The 16907-nt window shown below is 48.1% G+C and overlaps 6 protein-coding genes; 3 read left to right on the top strand and 3 right to left on the bottom strand.

Annotated features, from left to right (window-relative positions):
* Positions 1-345: 345 nt before the first annotated feature.
* FFUJ_09808 (uncharacterized protein) lies at positions 346-1721 on the top strand (the record flags this gene model as incomplete). XM_023568249.1 has 5 exons in its annotated part: positions 346-611; positions 681-703; positions 750-1084; positions 1170-1210; positions 1259-1721. 5 exons carry the CDS (start codon positions 346-348, stop codon positions 1719-1721), a joined length of 1128 nt encoding a protein of 375 aa, XP_023436190.1.
* A 1224-nt stretch (positions 1722-2945) lies between these two features.
* FFUJ_09809 (probable fructose-2,6-bisphosphate 2-phosphatase) lies at positions 2946-4434 on the bottom strand (the record flags this gene model as incomplete). XM_023568248.1 has 4 exons in its annotated part: positions 2946-3464; positions 3514-3627; positions 3679-4268; positions 4329-4434. 4 exons carry the CDS (start codon positions 4432-4434, stop codon positions 2946-2948), a joined length of 1329 nt encoding a protein of 442 aa, XP_023436151.1.
* A 3582-nt stretch (positions 4435-8016) lies between these two features.
* FFUJ_09810 (related to acid proteinase) lies at positions 8017-9490 on the bottom strand (the record flags this gene model as incomplete). XM_023568247.1 has 3 exons in its annotated part: positions 8017-8321; positions 8371-8518; positions 8579-9490. 3 exons carry the CDS (start codon positions 9488-9490, stop codon positions 8017-8019), a joined length of 1365 nt encoding a protein of 454 aa, XP_023436150.1.
* Positions 9491-11521: 2031 nt separating this feature from the next.
* Positions 11522-12931, top strand: FFUJ_09811 (related to N-glycosyltransferase; the record flags this gene model as incomplete). The annotated part of the gene is made up of 1 exon (XM_023568246.1): positions 11522-12931. One exon carries the CDS (start codon positions 11522-11524, stop codon positions 12929-12931), a length of 1410 nt encoding a protein of 469 aa, XP_023436149.1.
* Positions 12932-13250: 319 nt separating this feature from the next.
* Positions 13251-14090, top strand: FFUJ_09812 (uncharacterized protein; the record flags this gene model as incomplete). The annotated part of the gene is made up of 1 exon (XM_023568245.1): positions 13251-14090. One exon carries the CDS (start codon positions 13251-13253, stop codon positions 14088-14090), a length of 840 nt encoding a protein of 279 aa, XP_023436148.1.
* A 259-nt stretch (positions 14091-14349) lies between these two features.
* FFUJ_14906 (uncharacterized protein) lies at positions 14350-14685 on the bottom strand (the record flags this gene model as incomplete). Its single annotated transcript, XM_023568244.1, has 1 exon — positions 14350-14685. The coding sequence occupies one exon, from the start codon at positions 14683-14685 to the stop codon at positions 14350-14352; it is 336 nt and encodes a 111-aa protein (XP_023436222.1).
* Positions 14686-16907: the final 2222 nt, after the last annotated feature.

Genomic DNA, 16907 nt, shown 5'->3' with positions numbered 1-16907 from the left:
CCAGGATCAGCCGCTGGACGACGCTACCACTACAGCTTGCATTGCACTGGTCCTTCTGTTCCGCGTAACCCGCCTCCTCGACAAACCCTCAGCTCGCCGTGCAGTACAGAAATGCCCTGATACGGACATCGAAGACTCGGTGGCGTGGGGATCGTATTTTGCTTCTTGCAACATTTTCGTGGCATTCGACATTGATTTCGACTTGGTCTTTTGGCTTTGACAAACCGAGACCCTTGCTACAAAACCTCGAGATCAAGCCGACATTTCTAGTTGGTGTTCAATCGTGTGCACCACTCACCAACCATCTAACCTCTTACCTCTGATCACGCCGGTAGCCATGATACAATGAAGGGGGGCGGACTGCTTATTCCACCATGGTTTGAATACCACGAGCCAAGTTGCTCTGACTGGGCGATTGTCAGCATCACCTTTGGCATGACTCTGTGTCTGGCAATTTTTGGTCTCATTCGTGTGGGTATTCAAACTTATCATCAATGGAAACGCGCACAAAGAATCACAACGTATATGGTCTTGATATGGCTTGAATTGGTCTCCAGCGCCATTATTGGAGGTCTTGGCTGGGGTTATGTTCGAGGAACTATTCGTCCAGGGTGAGTCTTGGTTGCTCGATCTCTATTTTCAATGGCATCAAGCTCAATGATTAACCATGTCACTTCAAGGTTCTTGATATATTTCTTCATCTGTATGTTCACTGGCTCACGTTTGCGGTCCCGGGCTAATCGCTACAGTGCTCCTTTGGGTATTTCAAATCCATTGCATTATGCAAATCATTGTCAACCGAATAGCCCTTCTCCACGTTTCACCGACCATCGTTCGACGACTAAAATGGGGAATATTTGTTATCTTGGCACTTATTAACGTTTCAGTCTTTTGTATTTGGATACCGGCTCGACTGCAAATTAGCCAGACTTATATCGATATCAACAACGTTTGGGACCGAATCGAGAAAGGGATTTTTGCGGTTATTGATCTGGCTCTGAACTTCTACTTTGTCTATCTTGTCCGCTCGTCCCTCATATCATACGGCCTAACCAAGTATGTGGTGTTGTATCGCTTCAACCTGGTGATGGTCATCGTCTCCATCTCGATGGATGCAAGTCCTCATTATCAAACTCTTCTGTATATCAGCTGGCTGACACTCGAAATAGATTCTGATCATTGGGTCAATGTCACTACGGAATACGTTTCTGTATGTTGAAACTCCCGTGTATTGCCCATCAGCTAATCGTTGTGCCAGATACGTCGAGTTTCACCCACTTGCATATCTCGTGAAGCTTCATATCGAATTGTCCATGGCCGAGCTCATTGCCAAGATCGTCAAGGCCTCCGGGCCCAATCTCGCTCCTTGTCGTTGCACTTGCCACGACAATCCCAACCACACATTCCTACATCAACTACAATTTCGGCACAGTGCACCTGCAGCTCACAAGGTGACTGCACCAACTACTGGAAGATTCCGTCGCTCTTGGCCGATGTCAAAGGCCACGCGTAGCAGAGAGAAGCGCCGTGGAGGAACCCGATCACAAACTCCGTCTTTGACCAAGAAGATGGTTTCAAAGAAGCGACAAAGTAGCGAAGAAAACCAGCCGAAACAGGAAGTCTGGAAATCTGACACCAATACCGGCACAGACTGCGCCTCCCACCACTTGCCGAGTTCTACGGGACAATCGAACCAAAGCTCACACGATCATAATGACTGAAGCCATGACGGAAAATCGCGTAAGCGAGCATCTTCCCCATGCCTCTGAACGTTCTGCCCTACAAGGCCAAATCAGGTAGCCATGCTAGGGGGGGAAATATAACACGAGACTGGATTTGGTGGTAGATCGGTGGATTTTGGTGTAAGCCAGTCTCATGTATTCCCCCCCGAGGCCATGGTAGGTTTGGAGCGAACATGGCGCACTGTGTCTTCAGAGGGTTTAGAAGATATCAATATGAATAGCACAGGAAGGACTTAGGAACGGCTTAAGAACATGAAAGGCCCTCTCTATGGACGCTATCTAAGAGGTCGATTGACCTCGATAAGTCTCCAACACTTTGGATCGGTACCAAAATCGACCCCACCGAGTAACTACCGGCGCACCCTTCTCTTCTTTTCCGCGGTCTCCACCTCGGCGGGCCTGATGAGGTATTGCTGGGATGTTGAGAGCTCCCCGATGCCATAGTCGGTGCAGGAGCCTACAGACTTCGTGCGATGGTCGGATATTGAACGATCGATGAGCAATTATCAGCTGGGGAGACAATGTCCATCCATGACCTCAGTGTGTCGCCCCCAGTCGTTCTCGATATTGATTGTACTTGTAGATCATCGTCTTACATATGAGTTAAGGGAAACGAAATACTGGATATTACGAGGGCAGTAAAGTAGCATCCTAGTTATTAGCCAGGACACAACAACATCCTAGACGGGGGATCACAAAACCTGGCATTCCATATCAGGCATTGCCACAAAAATTTGAATTTGTTCTCAACCATCTACACTGCTCAACTTCAGTTTACTTAAAGGACAATTGCTCTCATATATAGCCATCATGATTTTGTGATTCGTTCTGTTGATGTGCTTCGATGTCATTTTTATATAGGCACTAATCATTATCCAGCCTGATCCACTATCAGACAAATAGCAAAGAACGCCGTTGATCCTGTACAGAGCCGTACCGAAGCCCTACCATTGTGCCTTTCGTGGCATTATACCGTGTATGTGTTTACTCCCGAGCCCTAGGTTCCTGCGGATATCGTACGAGCTCTCTTCTTCATAGCAAGTAGTCATAGAATGCTCGTTAAAAATGCTTTGCCGTGTCATCGTACCCCTAAATCTGTTCCATATGCACGCTCATTTCAAATCGTAACAGTCATCCACCGGGCGCATGCTCGCCGTATACTCAAGTACACTCTTGTGAAACTTGAAAATGTTGTATATCGTATTACATGACATCAGGGGCTGGGTTCTCGTGCTTGGCGGTGCTGCCCTTGCCTCTCCAGGTGCTGACAGCAGGAATATTGGCCTCATAGCGAACTTCCTCGGTACCGTAGGCTCCTGGGGTAAGTTTTATCAAGGTGTGTAGGGGCACATTCATCCAAGGGCTCTTAGACTGGTCCTTCTTCATGAAGTATGCATATATACATCGTAACACAGCTTGGTGGGTAACGATAAGAATATCCTCACTTCGTTCCAATTCCATGATGATGGGTTCCAGGCGGATAACAACATCACGGTACGACTCCCCGCCACGATATCGGTAGTTGTACTTGTCTTCATCACGGGCGGCAAAGTCCTCGGGATATCGGTCCTTGATCTCCTGGTAAGTCAAGCCGTCGCATACTCCTGAGTCAAGCTCATCGAGCGCCTTCCACTGGAGTTGATTGTAGTGCTGGGGAAGGAAACGAGAAGTAGCAATAGTGCGTCGCAAAGTTGAGGTCCATACTGTTAGTGGTCGATCGTCCTACCCAGTGTTAGCCACATAAAAATTGTTAGGGTGCGGCTGGACTTACACCAACTGATTTTCGGACGAGCTCAGGAAGTTTTCTCGCATACTGTTCACCACGAGGAGAGAGGAGTGTATCACCGCCAATTCTTCCGTCAATGTTATACAAGGATTCGCCATGCTATAAAGATTGTCAGTGATTGATTTGATCGCGCAACGTAATCACTCTTACTCTTGATAGCCAAACTGAACGAGGACGGATGTGTAGATTCATAAGATAGTACACAATGCGACTTTGGAGATAATCTCGGATACGGCTGATAATGACTTGCTTACCGACATCCATGATCTTGAGGTAAGTTAGGTGAGACTCTTTACCATCAGCGTCAATGGTGCAGTACACCTTTTCGTAGTTGCGAATGCGGTTACGGAAATCGAGGGCGGCAGTCTCAGGATCCTGTCCGCGATAGTCCGGGCTGGTAGTCTTGACATCTCGGATATTGGCCATGATGAGCTCTTCGTCGTCGCACTTGCTCTCGACAAAGAGAACCTCGATACCGTTTTCGTTGCAGACCTCCAGGACCCACTTGCGGCGTTCCAGAGTAGAATTGGTAGCATCAAGAATACCAACAATGCCGCCAGAACGAAACCAGGCGAGCATGTCGGCAACAGCAGCCTCGGCGGCAGCACGACGTGTGCGTTCTCCTTCGGGATTGTTGATATCGAAAAAATCGGCCGTGGGTTGTGGTGCATCATTGCGGCGGTAGTTGCCAACGTTGAAAGTCTGTGCAGGAATGGAGAGCCACTGAAGATATCGCTGAGCTGAGAAGTTGGTTAGCTATGATGGCGCATGATGCAGATGCAGATAGAAATGGAACCTACCTCTTTGGGCAATATAACTCTTGCCTCGGGCTGGTAGACCGACCATGACCACGCAGATCCTGGTATCTTCGGCCTGAACGCCAACACCGTTAGTTCGAGAAGGCATCGTGGCTGACGGTTTGCGACAAATTGGGTGTAAGTTGCTTGGGCGGTGAAATTGAAAGCGATTGCTACCGAGCAGAGCAATCAAGGTTCACAAACGAGGGCCAGGCACTGATCAAATCTGATGAAGCTCCAATACTGCAGAGGCATCAAACAAAGAAGGGGATGAGATTGGAAAGACGATAGTCTAATCGAAGACGAGCGATAGAGTGTAGGAGTTTGAATGCTAGTGGCCGTGTGAGCCGAGGTAGACTCTACAGAGGGGAGGGTGAGTGAGGAGAAAGGAAAGACCTGAGTGAGTTCTTTCCGACGACTGGATCCGAAAGTAGCCAGCCAGTTGGTTGAGATCAGATGAGGAAGCCACGGCACGTAGATGGATGGTATGTTCCTTCCCGTCCCAACGGAGTAGATTCACGTCGATGATACGCCAAGTTGACCCCAATGAAGTGGCCCCAATGCAACTTTGCTCGATGCAGTAAATAGAGCCAGTCGAAGCTCTATCGTTCTGTATATGCAACCCCAAAGTTGAACTGGCCGAGAAGAGCAAGATTCAGATTAATTAGATGTGATCTGCAGTAAAGGCACCCGGGGCAATGGAACCAAGACTTCGGGGAGAAGCTATCTGAGGATGAAGTGGGGGATAGAGTGAGGGGTCGAATAGTGAGCGAGCGGTCTATGGATGAAAGGAAAAGAAATCGAGATGGATGGACAGCAGCAGCAGCTTTAACTAGTTGCTCTATAGAGTAGCAACCGTGCCTGGGGTAGCGTAGCGAATAGTTCAAGGGACAGAAGGCCGATGAGGATAAGAGAGGTCAAGTGACAGAAGTCCAAGGTGAAGTAAGGTAAGGGTATGCAGGTAGCTACGGTAAGGTAAGGTAAGGTAGCTCGGGATGAAGATGGAGTCGGTTTTGAGGCTAAGAGGGGGACCCAACCAGCCGAGTATCACACTTGATACGGTGCAGCTTATCGCTGCTATAGCAAGAAGATACCTGTACTTTAGTCAAGGTAATTGAGTTTGCTCCATCACAAACACGAAAGAGAAAAAAAATTCATGTTGAGCATGCGGCTTGCATCGTCTTTCTCAAGGTCGTGGCTCCATCATGAATGACGATGGAATGGAGACAGGCCAATGGGATTACGTCGTTGCCCCGCTAAAGCCCGCGTTTCTGATCCACTGTCGCGGGCCAAACCTCCCCGCCGCCGCTCGGATGGACGCCGTGCGTGTCTGTAGAGGCCCCGGGACGGTCGAGATGCCCTGTATGGTGGTGGCTCGGAGACGGTCCTGTAGGGGACGACAGAAGGTCGGGTGCTCCAAAACCACTCCTGAATCTGACTTCATCATATCCCTTCCGGTCTCTTACCGGGGGAACCTCCACTCTGTAAAATTTCCATTTCCCTTTGCCGATCAGATGGTGGGGGAGGAAAGCCACAGACCTGCCAGAGACCTGTACGTAGCCGCTAGCTCAACCTTCGTTGCAGCTGTCTCATGGTGACCTGCCTCCGGATCCTCCCGGCATGGTCCCGAAGACAGCAACCAGATATCAGGCATTTAAGGTCAATCTTCGGCGTCAAAAGCTCAGAAAGATGGTGTTGAGGATATGCAGTAGCCATTGAGAATATTGCCCTTGGTTGTGTGAATTTAGGCATTTCACCCCAGACACCGACAAGACGCCGAGCCTAGAACCGACCGAGTCAGCTCCAGTAAACAGGCATTGATATTGGTATTGGCGTAGACATCGATAGATCCAAATCTCATCACACTTGTCCCGTGCTCTTACCCGGGCCGTCAGCCTCAATTCATGGTCAAATGTTTGCCTGGACCCGTCTGTCTGGGCGCAACTACAGTACGGTACGGTATGCTGCAGGAACCACCACCAGCTGCCGCTCACGAGACCTATGCTGAGTTCCGGGTCTGTCCGAATTGGCACCACCGGTATCATGTCATGTCGCGTGGTGCTGTTGCGATATCATGACTTTGCGATTGCTTTTTGAAGGTTCCCAGGTGCCGTTTTCTGGGGTATGTTCTCGGCCGATGTTTGCATTTCCAACGCATGTTATATATGGGGTCATCCGTCTTCTGACCCGTCTTCCATTCGATTTGACGTTGTGATGTGATGGTAGATGCACCTTGAACCTCCTTCTCCCCAAGCTCCCAGACTTTCCGGGCGTGGGGTCCCCTCACCCCAGGTTTGGTTGCTTTTTTGCGGCTTTCTGTCGTGTTGTGCTGCTGCCCTTCCCTTACACCGCCTTGCGGCCTCACGATAACGAAATTTGGTGGATCGGATTCGTTCGCTTGAACACTGACAATGAATCAAAGAAATATTTTATCTCGTACCTTGCTAAAGGCAAAGGTATTTGCACGACCCCTTGTCCGTATAGGTGACGGAGGCCCGGCTGCGACACCTCTCATAATTTTCTTGTGCTTCGGCCCGTAACGTCAGATGTCGATGACAAATGTTGAAGTGGTAAGGTTTCTCTCTGGTGATTCTGTATCCGAGCCAAACAGGACGGGATGTGCCAGGCCAGGATGTCATTGAAGCCGAGTCTTGTGACTTGAGTCGAATGCTTGACCTGCAACGGAGGCAATCGTGAACTTGTGAAAATAGAAGACAGCTAGAAACAGCAGGATAACCACCACGAACTACCTACCTTCCATTGCGGGTTATCGCGATAAGCATCCCACACAACATCACACGACGAATCACGTTCCACTGCAGATACACGATGGTGTTTGCATTGGATCTTTTCGTTTACAATTTCACTTGGGCTCTGGCCATCGGGGGAAGGAAACCTCTGTCTCTCAATCAAGGTGCCAAAATAATCAGTCTTAGGCTTTAACTAGTTTGTACTAAGTCTACTTGATCTTTTTGTCGCTTGGAATATGTTCCTGAGTTTTCTTGCCTCCTCTTGTCTGGTTTCGATATGAATTTACATGGAGATTAGATCAGATAACAATTAATCCGAGGGTCTCGTGCGTCGTTTAATGAGAGTTCTACTCCAGTATTGGCTAAGATCAAAACTGAATTTTATCTTGTGGTGACTGGCATTCTCACTGTGGGATGATGCTGTATAAGTGGCAACCGAGAAGAGATCCATATGCTTCAAGTACCGATTCTTGTTTCTGCCTAATTTAATAAACCCCGCTAATCTGTACGAACTGAAAAATGAAATCGGTCAGATCGTTCTCAATATAACTCTGGTAATAAAATCCACTGAAGGGGGTAGGAAGACGGCAAATGCCAACACAAAGACGAGCATACATGGATTCAAGCCATCGATTCCCATTCTACCGCAGTCTTCTGATTAGACTGTTTTGAGCGTTAGTAATCATCTTCAAGCATATGTCGAAGCATGGTGTCGAAGGTTGAGGAGGAAGACTGACAGTCAGACGCATTGTGGAATAACAAGACAAAGTCTTGTTTCGTACGCTAGTGTCAGCTAACCGATCTTGTTCATATAAACACTAGATGCATGATGGTAACAATTTCTGCTTCAACCAGTATATCTTACACCTTTGACATTCTGCCTCTACAGGGCTACATCCCTTGTTTGCTCCTTAGGTGACAGGCTTCCAGGACACAGACAGCTATTTGGAGTAGAAACGCATCTCTGCGCCACCCACATCAAAGACAGCCACAACGTTCTGCAAGAACAGATCCCCCAGAATATATGGCCCAGATCCTCCTGTCGAAATTGCGATTGCACATTTCCCAGTCACCGGCTCGGTGAAATCCTGATAGATCAAATCAGCTGGGTTGATCCAGAACCGAACCCCTTTGATGATGACCGCAAAATGGGGAGGGATGGCATCGCAATCGACAAAGTAGGCACTCCATTCAAACATCCACGTGGCTGGGGGCTGGAAAGCTTTGGCAATGGCTTCAGCCAATGCTTTTAGAGCTGTTAGTAACCATCAGGAACTTGAAGCGGGTTAACTGACGAGGAGGGATATGCATCATTGTAGTCCCCGTGTCGACGATGTAGGGGTATTTTGCGGTGTCTGTTGTGCTTCCCCATTGTAAGCCATCCGGAATGATGGTGTAGAAAGACGGTTCCCAGCCAGTCTTCTCACGCTCAACGAGTTTGGCCTGTAAGTTTGTTAGAAACATGAACGTTAAAAAGACACTCTCCCTGCAGGATCAACTGACAATGATGAGATCTGTTGCTGCAAACGACTTGGGTCCCCATGGCATAGGAGGAAGGCCGCCCCAAGCCAAGATGCCATCACTGGTGTTTCTTTCGATAGAAACGCTGAAGACAGGATCGACAACGCCCTTTGAGATTGCTGTAGTAAACCAAGGCGAGTAAGGGTAATTGTTCCATTCAGATTCATCTGATGTGTCGTTGGGGTCACCGAGATAGGCGCTTGTTAGAGATGGATAGGCAAGGCCTAGAATACCAACAGTGGTGTTGTCGCCACGCCAATAGGCTCTGCTGGCCAAGCCGACTTGCTGTTTGGGGACCAAAATCCCACCACAAGCGATATCAGAGACTCCCATGGGGCCTGATACATCCTCTCCAGAACCATAACGGCGATGGAAGTAGACTTCAGAGATGCCATGAATAAAGTTCTCGATATGAGGTTGACCGAAACTGCATGGAGATTGGGTTTTCCTCACGTCGCCCGATGCATCCTCACAGGTGAATCCAGTCTTGGCAGCCCATGTATCAGAGCTTCCGGTGTCGAAGATGAGCCAAACCGGAGTGTCATCCCAGGCACACTGGATAGCATACGCAGTGGAGAAGCTCCCGACAGCAGAAATGTTTTGGTGAAGGACGGTACCCTTTCCGGCTGCTGCGATATGGGTTCGTGTCAGATGGGAGAGAGCAGATCTCGGATGGGAGTTAGTCTTGTTCTTGAGGCTCTTGAGTCTCGACATGCGAACACCGGTGCGATCAATAATTTTGGCGGAGATGGCTCTGGCTCTTTCGAAGGAGAAGCCGTTGAGTGAAGTTGAAATATCCCAGTGTGCCTGAGCAACTTGATTGCCTGCCACGGCAGCAAAAGAAAGACATATGGTGCTGGTGAGGAGAACGAAGATGAAGTGAAGTGATCTCATCTTGGTAATGAGCACCTTAGGTGTAAGGTTATCGGTGGAGGTTAGAAACGGTGAGGTTGTTGATGCAGGGGATAGGATGTGATATTCAGAAACACTCCGAAATTTTGAAAAGTGGTTTACCTGTGCCTCAGAATTCAGACTCGCGGGTGGCAGGCACCTCTCTTGGCAGTGCCCTGGAGGTGCCTTCCTTCTCTGACTCGGCTACATAGGTAGGTAGGTACCTTGGAAGGTGCAACAATACCTAAGAGAAGACTCGCTGAAAAGACAATATTCCTGCTATTATGACGTAGCTTACCTACCTACTAACCTTGGATCAGTCCTATACCATATATATCCCTTACTTGGCTCTTGTGATTAGAAGACTTTGATCTTCAAATTGCTTGGGTGCTCGAGGTGTGGTTATCTCGTAAACATATATACATAGGTAGGTACTCAAGGTCATGGTCAATAATATCATGTCCTTCTTTGGACTGTGATCGGACTTCTTCCATCCCTGACACATCAACCTAAATGTGGACTTGGTAAGTAGATAATTCAATAAATGGGCAACTTCAAATAAGAATATCCTGTTATTTCATATCGTTGCTTGCCCTCAGATCTCGCAGATCACAAATCGCATGGTCATGCGTCAACAAGTCTGATCGTATACAGAGCTCATAAACGATTTTTCTCGTCAGGATTGTAAATCTCAAATGCTTCCCAGAATCTCTGATGCATGGCAGAGAAACACGAATGTACTGCAGGTTCCCGGAGAACAAGACATTGGCGGCTCAACGAATAAGACCTCCAGATCCGGTGTTACATCCACCATCACTCAGACTTGTTTACAGGTTTCAAGAGATCACCATAGTAGAGCGATTGAGTTACCGACTGGCTAGAATAAACGAGAAGCAAGACACTACGCTGACTACCCAACTAATTCTCGCAAGCGTACTACGAGGCTGCCTATCTGAAACTTGATCTATACAAAGCAACCTCACTATAGCATTTGCACTTTCACGTCAATTTGTTCTATGAGCATTTGACTCTGAAAGCAGTCCTAAGTTTCACTACTGGAAAGTAGTAAGCTATCTCACTGTCTACATTGTGCATTATTGATCTAATGCCTCAAATATCACGTCAGCAACGAATTGGACCATCACTGACTGAAGTTCCTTGTCTTGAAGCCAAAGCACCCCGCTGACAAAAACTAACCTTACACGAATTTCTAAATGACCGCGCTTTGTCCTCCACCTAGCACATGTACAAAATATATTGGTTCATCATTAGAACTCCTAATGCATTCGTTGTCAGTGGTTTAAGTACATTCACTTCCAAACTCCGCAACAGAACCCTATCTATTATCACCCCCTTTTCTACAAATACTTTCCGAAATCAAACGAAAATCTCACCTTGCCTCCAGCGCCCATTCGCATATCGTATAGATTAATGACGAATCAAGGAAGAGGGGGTAGATGTCATCACCTTGCACAGCCGAGATAGGGCTGATGCACCGCTACACTACCACGATAGCGCGGCGCTTGTCATGTTCAACTCCATAACGCCCCAGGATCTATTGGCTCAGAAACCGAATAATGGCAGGGCTGGAGGCTTGGACGCTTCCTGGATTGCCAATTGTGGAACTCAGATCATCTTACAGTAAGCAGACTTGCATATAGGGGTATCTCTAGATCATCTCTCGAGACGTCAGTTCCGGGGCTTTGCTACAATGTCAACATCCGGAAGGTCTTCCTGGAACCTTGCTTCATGAGGCTTAGGTTTTCGGAAACTATGAGCTTTCATTGGTTTTCATTGTCAACAGCCTGCATTTTGTCCCAGCTGCTGAGCATACCTGCAGGGCTCTCGGCCTTTGAGAAGCCGAGAGATATAGTATCAAGAATGATGACTACCTCAGGATGCTTCCAATTAATAAAGGGATGCATCTTCTCTCTTGTAATTACCTGTCTCCAGAGTGTTGCTTTCATAGCTCTTGTGGTACACCCATTCTTGATTTCTCCTTGACTATCCTCTCGCCCTCTACCTCACACGATCATGGCATCCCATCTGTCCGATGTAGTTAAAACAGCTACTGGTATCGAACAGACAACAATCACCGGCCCAACCAATACCAGTAAACCCCACCTTGTTTTTGGTGCAACTCCTGTGGATGGCCACACGTACCCCTTGATTCGAATCGCAGAAGATCTCGTCCAGCGTGGCTTCGAGGTCACTTTCATCGCCGGCGACCAATTCGAAAAATCAATCACAGACGCCGGTGCTCGACATGTTACCGTCCCACCTCTAGTGAGCCCCAAGCTTATGGCAGAGCGTGAGGCTATCCCCGCCGGCATTCCTCGGCTTCTTTATGATATCAGACATATCTTCACTGGACAAACCCCTGAACGCTGGAGGATCCTCAATGGAGTTCTCGAGGGCATCAGAGCTGAGGACCCAGAGAGGGAAGTGGTTGTTATGCCAGAGACGTGCTTCATGGGTGCCAATCCTATCTCTCTCGGTGGGCCTCTCCCCAAAGGATACACCAAGCGGCCCATGGTAATCAACTTGAATCCTATTCCTTACATGGCTACCAGCATCGACACTGCGCCTTTTGGTCCGGGTCTTCCTCCTGACTCAACAGAATCTGGTCATGCCAGAAATCAATTCATGAACCAGATGATGGTTGGTGGACCTTTTGCTGATGTTATCGCCCATCAGGAAGAGGTTCTCAAGAATCTTGGCGCCACTGAGATTCTAGAGCCTCAGATTCCTTTTCACCATTGGATGCTCATGCATGATCTTTCGATCCAAATGTGTCCTCCCAGTCTCGAGTACTCTCGATCTGATGTGCCATCCAACGTCAAGTTTTCAGGTTGCGCAACACCCAAACCTATTCCTGCGGATTTTAACTATCCTTCTTGGTGGGATGATGTAAAGCGTGGTGACCGACGTATCATTGCTGTAACTCAGGGAACCATTGCTCGCGACGCAACCAATCTTATCATTCCTACTATCGATGCGCTCTCTGACCGCGATGACCTCCTCGTGGTAGCAATCCTTGGGCAAAGAGGTGCTTTTCTCCCTGACGACATCCCTATTCCTTCCAACACCCGCGTCATCGATTACCTCGCCTACGACGCTCTCTTACCTCATGCTTCAGTGTTTGTCATGAATGCTGGATATGGTGGCTTTCTTCATGGAGTAACCAACGGTGTTCCTTTGGTTCTTGCAGGTGAGACCGAGGACAAACCGGAGATTGCAATGCGCGGAGAGTGGAGTGGTGTTGCGGTCAACTTGAAAACGGGTAGGCCTACACCTGATATGGTACGGTTAGGTGTCGAGCGTGTTTTGAGAGATGATAGCTTCAAGAAGAGGGTTGATGAGATCAAGGCCGAGAATGAAGCAATGAAATTCTTTGACTTTATCGAGGAGCAGGTTCTCTCTGTTGAAAGCTTTGAGGCATGATTTGCTTCGGCATACGATAGTCTCGGCATCACTCATAATACATTATTTCTGAAGAAACTGAACCTATGATTGATGTTGATGTCATGTGTAAGAAAAAGTCTCCGAGGGCCTCCGGTCCATCGATTCTGTTCCTCCGTCCGGCTCCGGCTCCAGCGGGGCCGCGGTTCCTTAAATAGGCCGATTATTACGGAGCATCGCCCGGAGGGGAAAGGTCTTTATATCGGATCGTTTATATATAAAACAGACTTCTAGAGTCGCCGGACTAATTCCAAGGCTTTTTGATCATTCAGGCCCAGAGCACCTCAATCAGGGCTTCATCATGGCAACCTCCAAGACCTCGCCTCTGGCTTTCATGCATGCTTTTAGTCCAGCTGTGTCATATTTTCGGCCCGGTATAACAACATCACCAACTCCCAAAACCACGACCTCTGGTGATCCTCCACTCATTATCATTCTTTCGTGGTCGGAAGCTCGCGATATTCATATAGCAAAGTACATCTCTCAGTATCGCGAGCTCTATCCAACATCTGCCATACTCCTAGTCCGCGCTTCCACTAAGCTATACATTCAGCCAGCCCTACGTCGTCGCCTGTTTGAGCCTGCTTTGCCGATTCTACAGTCGGTTGACACCAAGGAAGATTATGCACCCAACTTTCTCATCCATATCTTTTCCAACGGTGGTGTCAGTTCTGCTGCCACGCTTTGGGGGATATGGGAAACTTCACTAGGCGGGAAGCCAATTCCTCGACATGCTGTCGTGATGGACTCGTGCCCCGGGTACTTCCATTGGAAACGAGATCACCATGTCCTCTCAACCGGGGTCCCACCATTTCTATCCCCCGTCGTCTGGGTGTTCCTGGGCTTTGCATGGGTGTACTACAAACTATGGTTAGGTGTGGAACCACATACTGCCTATGCCTCGGCTCTCAATACGCCTGAGAGAATCAGCCGGGAGACTATGCGGGTATACATTTACGGAGATTCAGACCTCTCGGTTGGTTGGGAGGATGTTGAATCACATGCCCAACAAGCAAAGGATAACGGCGCTGTAGTCAGAACAGAGAAATTCGCTGGAGGTGCCCATGTCGCTCATGTCAGAGTTGATGCTGATAGATACTGGAAGGCTGTCCAAGAGACTTGGCAAGGGAATGAGCTTTAGATTAGATATTCATTCTTGTGTATGAATATAATAGACATTATTGAGTCCATACATAGATATATTACATTCGTTCAGTATGGTTGCGTTGCCTCCAAGATCCTGAAAGTCCCTGTTCATTATTCATTACCACGGTTTCTTCTCATCTCACGATAGAACGTGTATATGTCGATCATCGATAGTTCAGTAGAAGATCAGCCTGTCTGTCCCATTATGCCTGGTTCCCGAAAGAAAGCCCGACGCCGATAAGTGTATGCTTTGTTCAAGTCCTCTGCTTCTTGGAGGCATCGCTGGATTCTCCTCGCTCCCCAGCTGTTCTCTTGCCGAGGCTGCTTTGTGTTTGTGTTTGTGTTTGTGATGTCTGTTGAAATGGCATTATGTGACTTTCATCTAATCCTCCGACGCCCTCGTCTTCCTCATGACATACGGAGCATTCTTGGTTGAAATCGTGCTCTTGGACGAGGATACCTCGGCGGCATCCACCAAACCATCCGCTGTTCTTAGCCTCAAGGCAGGACAGTTCTTGGGTCAAGTCAACCCAAGTCTGAGGCTGGTCGCAACACGTGCAATGTCCTCTGAAAATCATCATTCGGCACATGTCTGCACTGAAGCATTGGCCGGTGATACCTCAGCGATGCGTGGCACGATATCACGATGTTAGGCGTAGAGACTTGTTGGAGAGTCAGTGTCTGTGAGTGTAGGCGTTTGCTGGTGAGAATTACCTTGTCTTGGCGGCCTTGCTTCTTGTATTGGGAATACTCGCGATGTCTCAGTTGGGGAAGATGCCGAATACCGAATTGGTGTCTTCATCAAGCGATGCTCTGTAACGTGAGACGCGAGACGAGTGAGTGCCGAGGAGAGTAGCAAGCCACAATGCAACGTCGACGTTGATGCCCGAGAGAAAGCCACAGAAATTGTCGATGTTTCTTTGATATGCAATTCGTGGGTAATAAAAAAGCAACAAAATAAACTTGGCGTTGGTTGGTTCGTTGTTGATTGATAGCCACCAACAGCAAGGCAGCAAAAAGGGTGGTGTTGAAATAAACCAGTAAACGTTTGACACCAGTATGAAATGTCGTGCTAAAGAGAAGAAGGAGAAGATCTACCGCGGGAGATGAAGAATTAAAAAGAGCCGTGCCGGCCTGGCCATGGGATAAAGTGAGAGGACATGGTGATTTTAATGTACCTAGGTTTACATAAGAAGCTCTGAGGATGGGTGAGTGAGGCGCAATGATGGACGTGCTACAGCATAGACTACACCCCGCGATAAAACATTCGTAATTCGACGAGGCAACGGCCAACTCTAATTACTCCTTTTTCCCTCTTTTCTACACCCCTACCTAGGTACTCAAACGTCACGTCACGTCACGTCACGTCACACATACATACATACCTAGATGCAGATACGACATAAAACAGCCAGAAACGGACGTGTCTTAAAATTTGGCACTTCCAGGCCTCATCTCACCTCTGATGGGCACGTTTAGGCAACGGTTGTCATGAAAGGTCCAAGCGATAGTTATTCAGCTGCCTCGCATCAACACATCACTTCCTGTTTCATTCTAATGTTTCATTTCCTCCCCTTGGCTTTGGGGCAATAAGCTTTTCTCCAATGCTAGGGCATGTATGTATGTATGTACATGCATCCATCCGTATGGTATGGTTTTGCCACACCTAACTAACTAGTACTGTAGTAGTTGGTTTCTCCTTCACTGCCACCGCCTGACAATTCCCGAGCCCTTCGCTTTTGAGTTCTAGACTCTAAGTTAGGATCCTGCTCTTGAAAGTTGACCCATTTCGTGGGGGTACTTTGTGGGTTCTCGACCCTATTCTAGAAAGCTTTATCTTCGGCAGTAACCGATATCATGGTCTCTACTGTTGGACCTGGTGATAGCTTCAGGTCATTATTTGGAATTACAGAGACGTACCGAGTCTCGTCGACTTGCCGAGGCATTATCCAGAGGCAAATGAGGCCATTCGCAAAATGCTGTCTTCCCAGAAGACTAACGCCTTGATCTTCAAACACCACAGCCGTCATCATCACACATGACGATCCTGCTAAGCAGGGTAGGGTTCTCATGGCGGTGATCAAAAAGCCCCATCTCCTCGGCTCTTGTTCTATTGAGTATCTTCAGTGGCCACGGGAAGACGTTTGCTGGCGATAACCTTTCACGGCTCGGGCTCTCATCCCCAGAGTCTTTGGCGTGTTGTGCCTGGCATGAGAGGCTGAGCTAGAGCAAACTCCGGGGCATTTAAATCTAATTCTATTTTGAACAAAGGATTTCGATTAGGGCATTATTTAGCATTCCCGCAATTCCTGATTTCGTGAGCTCATGATGCTAATCTCTGGATAAACTTTGTATAATCCTCCTGCATGATCTTGATATCCAATATCACGATGATATCTCCCACCTTAGGCTTCACATGTGCCGATTTCTTCGTTCTGTATTCCACCAGCCACCGTGACTGGAATTCTTGGGACCTCCACAGACCATCATAAAGCCTACTAGCTCTCCCACTATTCGTCTCGGGGCGTCATATCAAGTACCCGACCAACATTCTACGGGCGTAGCTCACTGGTTTTATGCTTCTAGACTAAACGTCCGTCAGTTTCATCCAAACACTCTCTGATCTTGGGTTTCAACGTTCCTGAGCTCACATGTGCCGAGTTCAAATTTGACGGCTGAGGCTTAGCCGTTGATCATGATGAATCTGAGTGCCTCGTGCACTTACCCTCCGGCGAACTTCCTCCGGTGGACAGCCCGAACACTGAGGTGAGAAGTGTTTTCTTACCAGGTGATGCGATGCGCTCGTGATCTC

The sequence above is a fragment of the Fusarium fujikuroi genome, chromosome FFUJ_chr09, assembly GCF_900079805.1.
Source record: "Fusarium fujikuroi IMI 58289 draft genome, chromosome FFUJ_chr09".
Taxonomy (NCBI): Eukaryota; Fungi; Ascomycota; class Sordariomycetes; order Hypocreales; family Nectriaceae; genus Fusarium; species Fusarium fujikuroi.
Note: the sequence above shows the minus strand (reverse complement) of the source record. Positions and strands in the feature narration are given on the sequence as shown.